The sequence below is a fragment of the Mandrillus leucophaeus genome, unplaced genomic scaffold, assembly GCF_000951045.1.
Source record: "Mandrillus leucophaeus isolate KB7577 unplaced genomic scaffold, Mleu.le_1.0 Scaffold504, whole genome shotgun sequence".
Lineage (NCBI taxonomy): Eukaryota > Metazoa > Chordata > Mammalia > Primates > Cercopithecidae > Mandrillus > Mandrillus leucophaeus.
In genome coordinates this window covers 1,101,326-1,106,928 of record NW_012105410.1, presented here as the reverse complement: position 1 = coordinate 1,106,928, position 5,603 = coordinate 1,101,326, and the positions used below count along the sequence as shown (strand labels likewise).

At 43.7% G+C, this 5,603-nt stretch overlaps 2 protein-coding genes across 5 annotated transcripts in view; one reads left to right on the top strand and one right to left on the bottom strand.

Moving 5' to 3' along the window:
• The window catches only part of LOC105551053 (cytochrome c oxidase assembly factor 4 homolog, mitochondrial), an 8,170-nt gene extending 3,030 nt beyond the window's left edge, over nucleotides 1-5,140 (bottom strand). The window contains exons 1-2 of one of the 3 annotated variants that reach the window (XM_011996191.1): nucleotides 5,101-5,140; nucleotides 509-518 (exon numbers count right to left, since the gene is read on the bottom strand). The gene's annotated coding sequence lies outside the window, so the exon portion shown is untranslated. Of the gene's footprint in view, nucleotides 1-508; nucleotides 519-895; nucleotides 990-1,170; nucleotides 1,356-5,100 lie in introns of those variants that run through there. The other 2 variants (XM_011996193.1, XM_011996192.1) reach the window with 2 other exon arrangements.
• The window catches only part of PAAF1 (proteasomal ATPase-associated factor 1), a 78,764-nt gene continuing 74,274 nt past the window's right edge, over nucleotides 1,114-5,603 (top strand). The window contains exons 1-2 of one of the 2 annotated variants that reach the window (XM_011996197.1): nucleotides 1,114-1,155; nucleotides 3,196-3,236. Coding sequence is in view for 1 of the 2 variants with exons in the window: in XM_011996195.1 (XP_011851585.1) it covers nucleotides 1,437-1,483; nucleotides 3,196-3,236 (88 nt within the window). In the remaining variant the exon portion in view is untranslated. Of the gene's footprint in view, nucleotides 1,156-1,389; nucleotides 1,484-3,195; nucleotides 3,237-5,603 lie in introns of those variants that run through there. The other variant, XM_011996195.1, reaches the window with a different exon arrangement.

The following is a 5,603-nucleotide window of genomic DNA, read 5'->3' as shown; positions in this document are numbered from 1 at the left end:
AGGAATAGCAGGGAAGGCTTCCTAGAGGAAGTGATTTCCAAGCTGAAACTTGACATATGGAACAAAAGTTAGCCAGAGATGGGAAAACTATTTTTGGTCAATGGAAGAGCAGGTGGTTGAGATAGAATCTGATACATGAGAGAAAAAAAAAAAGTTCACTGATGGGAAAATAGAGTATCAGAACAAGACAATATTAAACTGGTGGGCTTTGTAGGACATAGTAGGGAATTTAAGACTTTTTATTCTGAGGGCAATGGGGAAGTCACAAGAGGGAGTCAGGCACTTTACACAACTCATTTGCCTTGGAGGCAGTATAACTTAAGCAGGAGGGGGAAAATGGGCTTTGAAACAGACTCGGACCTAGCTTTGTCACTGCCTCATTTGGTGTCCTTGGACACGTCATTTGATAACCTCTCTGGAAACACAGAGATGAAGCTGGGTGCCATGGCTCACGCCTGTAATCCCAGCACTTTGGGAGACTGAGGCTGCAGGATGGTTTGCGCCCAGCCTGGGCAACACTGCGAGCCGTGATCATGCCACTGCATCCCAGCCTGGGTGACAGCAGGAGACCCTGTCTCAAAAAAAAAAAAAAAAAAGATAAGGTTTGTAAGGAGGCTAGTACGTCTAAAGAGTTCAATAAATGATAGTTTTCTCTTCCTAAACAGGCCAGCAGCAAATAATTTAGAGAAAGAACAGTGGAATGGAAAGTGCCTTGGATCCTAAACCAAGAGATACGTATTCGAATCCCAGCACTATGCCTTACTATGTAAACTTTTTCATTTTAGTTTCCCCATTAATAATATTTAATTCGCACAATAGAATGAAGATTAACGAATTAAAAGTGCTTGGGCTACAACAGGACTCAGTAAATGCTACTGTACTCTCCTCTCACCACCTTCTGGCTTCAGTCTCCGGAGTAAAATGAGGACGACCCCTGCTCAGAGATCAGGGTAGGCTAGATGGTTAGCAGCTGGATCCTGGAGGCTGGCCTAAACTAGGAAGTCATGGAAAGGATCTTAAAGCAGAAAAATGCTGGCAGCCACGAGGCCTGAAACGCCTCAGGGGCATCGCGGACTTTGAACTTTGAGGACGCATGCGCGCGCGCGGCCGCTAATCGCTGCACCTTTGGGCCCGCAACGCCTTCTGAAGAACGCGGTATGCGATGCTCACCGAATAGGTGGGAGAAGAGGGCCCGAACACACGCTCCTACGCAGCGGCTTGAGCTTCGCGGGCGGTTGAGGGTCCTCTGTCCATCCTTCCGGGAACCAGCCCCTCGCGTGGAGCGCGCACACGGAAGGGGCGGGGAACGTGAAAAAGGCACGTTTTCATTGGTGGCCTCTCGGTGTTGAGCCCACCCTCTGTCCTCGCCGCACCCTTCTCGGGGACCCACTTCCGGGAAGGGGCGGAAGAGGTGGGCTGGTGGAGGCGGGGTCGAGATGGCGGCGCCTTTGAGGATTCAGAGCGACTGGGCGCAAGCCCTAAGGTGAATCCAGGCCCAGAACAGAGTCAGAGGAGGAGGGTAGTGCATGTTGCTTTTGCGTCAAGGAGAGCCATGCCTGGTCCAGGATATCAATAGGGGTTACTTCATCAATTGTTGAGGGATATGGAGGGAACAGGGTCCGGAAAAAGAAGTCTCAAACCCGTATGGTCATTCTCTGAAAAGCTATCCCCAGGCCAAGGGAGCACATGAGTTGTGTGATCCCCGCGTCAGAATTAGTATCAGTGAGTTGGAGAAAGACAGGGATACTGGAAGGCAGGAAGGCTCTTGGCCAAGCAGTCATTTAGCAAATATTGATTAGTCGTCAGTTATTTCCAGAAGTCCCTGTAGCCACCACCACTTTGTGCATGTGATGGAACCTTTGTATTCTCCTAGGCCCCTAATGCTATATTGGGCATACTGGACGATACTATTAAGGAAACTAACACTATGTCCAGGCCCCGTACTGGATGCTTGGTGGAGCTCAGATGTATACTGTAAATATAAGTGATGGTTCCTGCTCTTAAGAAGCTGACATCCAAGCCGGGTGCGGTGGCTCATGCCTGGGATCCCAGCACTTTGGAAAACTGAGATTGGGGGATCATTTGAGGTCAGAAGTTCAAGACCAGCCTGACCAACATGGTGAAACCCTGTCTTTACTAAAAATACAGAAATTAGCCGGGTGTGGGAGTGGGCACCTATAATCCCAGCTACTCGGGAGGCTGAGGCAGGAGAATCGGTTGAACCCAGGAGGTGGAGGTTGCAGTGAGCTGAGATTGCACCACTACACTCCAGCCTGTGTGACAGAGCGATACTCATCTCAAAAAAAAAGAAAAGCTGAAATCTTAAGTAGGAATACACAGCCAACTATTCATTCATAAAACGTTTATTGATCTTATACTGTGCCAGTTGTTTCTCTAGGAATCAGGATGGATATAGCAGTGCCATATTTGTCAACTGCTACTGCTAATAAGGGTTTTTCAAATTGAAACAATGGTGAAGATGAATGAAACAGCCTTCTGCATTTAAGAAATTTTCACCTTACTAAATTTATACCTTACTTAATTTAGGTGGGCTAAAATACAGACTAGTTGCTAGTACACAGAATGTGATAAGTAGTAAAGAACAATAACATGAAGTTCCACTAGGTACCTATGAGAAAGTACAGCACCAGAATCAGAAGGCTTAACTTGCCCAAGATCATGCATCTCATCAAATGATAGAGGGTTACTGTCAACCTAGATGTTTCTGTCTTAAAAGCATAGACCCTTTCCATTAGACCCTAAAAGTGCTAGGGTGAAGAGATCAGGATTTGGATGATTGGGCAGGTGCCAAAATAATAAAAGGAATCTTGTTTGGTTATTGTGAGAGTTAATGATTGTATATGGAAAGTGCTTAGCACAGGGCTTGGTTTACAATAATCCTGATAAATATCTAATTAGATAACCTTGATTTTTCAAAGTGAGCTCACTGTTGATGGATGAGCATTAATTTAACCAACAGATATCTATTCATTAAATAGTTAATCCACAAATACTTCTTGAACAGATAAAGTTTGTCTGTCTTAGAATGATCTATACCTGATGAGAGGTTGAACTAGCTCATGTCTAAGTACTGTGACCAAACTGGAGGTTACATGACCTTCTTTCTTCCCTTGTAACTATGGGATCCTGTTCGACTTTGGGTGAGCCTAATTAAGCTTTTGTCTTTCTTCATAGGAAGGATGAAGGGGAGGCCTGGCTGAGCTGTCATCCCCCAGGTAATACCCTATATGCTGTCACTTTAAAGAAGAAGGATTATTACCCTTAAAAGAAAGCTTCCTATTTTCTCTTGGCCCAGCCTCCTTATATAATACTCATAGTCTGCAAATATGCTTGACCAGTCAGTACTGTATAGCTAACACCCCAACTCCTCCATTCCAAGGAAAGGCCTTCAGATTGATTTTCCATTTGAAAGCCACAGACTTATTCATGGAGACATTGTTGATGCATCTTAATTAATCACTTACCCTGTGCTGTTGTATTCTAAGCACTTCTGCAGCTTTAACTGGGACCTTCTTGATGATAATTTCTAGATCTATAGCTCCAGCCCTGACTTCTCCATGTTCAAACAGAGATTGATCAGTTGTTTGCTGGAGATTTCTGCTTAAAGGTCTCACTGTCACCTTAAGTTACTTGACTTACTGAAGTCCAAAACCAAGCTGAGTACATTTGTTGTCAAGTGAGTTCTCTTTCTTGATTTTCTCATTTCTTAAGTTACCATCATTTTTCTAGGCACCAGAGTGAAAAACCTAGTTATTTGACCCTGCCATATCCAGGAAGCTCCCAAGTCTTATCAGTTTTTCTTTTGAACAACACTCTTTATTTCATTCACAGGATTCTTTTGAAATTGGTAACCAATGTGGTACCATTCTAAAACAAATCAACCTTCCTTCTAAATTCTGTGAGAAAGTTTTGTTTTGCTGATTATCTTCCATTTCAAATGCTGCTGATATATTGTATTTCTATGAGAAATAAAGTTTTGGCCAGGCACAGTGGCTCACACCTATAATCCTAGCACTTTGGGAAGCTGAGGCAGGAGGATCACTTGAGCCCAGGAGTTCGAGACCAGCCTGGGAAACAAAGTGAGACGCCCATCTCTATAAAAAATAATAAAAAAAAAATAGGCATAGTGGCATGCTTGTATAGTCCCACCTACTTGGCAGGCTGAGATAGGAGGATCTCTTGAGCCCAGGAGGTTGAGGCTGCAGTGAGTTACAATTGAACCATTGCACTCTTGCCGGAGTGACAGAGTGAGACCCCATCATTTAAAAAAAAAAAAGATTATTGTTTATATCAGTGGAATAAAGGACTGACTTTATAGTGTTGTGACTTGCCAATCATCTTAAAGTATAAGGCCAGATGTGGTGGCTCACACCTATCATCCACCATTCTGGGAGGCCAAGATGGAGGATTGCTTGAGGCCAGCTTGGGGAACATAGGGAGACCTCGTGTCTACAGCAAATAAAACTAGCTGGGCATGGTGTTGGGTGTCTGTAGTCCCAGCTACTCAAGAGGCAGAGGTGGGAGGATTGCTCAAGTCCAACAAGTCAAGGCTGCAGTGAGCTGTGATCATGCTACTGGATCTCCTACCCTGATCAGGTAGCCGTGATCATGCTACGTGATCTCCTACCCTGGACCAGAAAGTGAGACCCTGTCTCTAAAAAAAGAAGCACACACACAAATATACAAATATATATATACACACACATACATACACATATATACATATATATATGTAACATAAAAATTCAAGGACAATACTGTATTTTATTTTACCTATTTTATTGTGCTTAATTATGTTTAAAAATCCTATTCTAACTGTTTGAGCTAGGATTGTGCCACTGTACTCCAGCCTGAGAGACAGAGCGAAACCCTGTCTCAATTAAAAAATAAAAATAAAAAAAATTAAAAAGCTGGGCACAGTGGCTCTACTAAAAAGAAATACAAAAAATTAGCCAAGCATTGTGGCGGGTGCCTGTAGTCCCAGCTACTCGTGAGCCTGAGGCAGGAGAATGGCATGAACCCGGGAGGCAGAGCTTGCAGTGAGCCGAGATCATGCCACTGCATTCTAGCCTAGTCGACTGAGCAAGACTCCGTCTCAAAAAAAAAAAAAAAAAAAAAAGCTGGGCGTGGTGGCTCACGCCTGTTATCCCAGCACTTTAGGAAGCCATGGTGAGCGGATCACCTGAGGTCAGGAGTTTGAGACCAGCCTGGCTAACATAAAACCCCGTTTCTACTAAAAATACAAAAAATTAGCCGGGCATGGTGGTGCTGCCTGTAATCCTAGCTACTCAGGAGGCTGAGGCAGGAGAATCGCTTAAACCCATGAGGTGGAGGTTGCAGTGAGTGGAGATCGCGCCATTGCATTCCAGCCTGGGTAACAAGAGTGAAACTCTGTCTCAAAAATAAATAAATAAATAAAAGTAAAAAAAAAATACACAAAAGACCTACATTTTATTTTAACTAAAATATATAAACATACATTAAAATTCACCATCTCTTCATTAGTCCACTGATTATTACAAGGACCTTGGCTTTCTTATAATAAACCATAACCGAAAGGCACAGTTTCTTTAAAGCAAGGC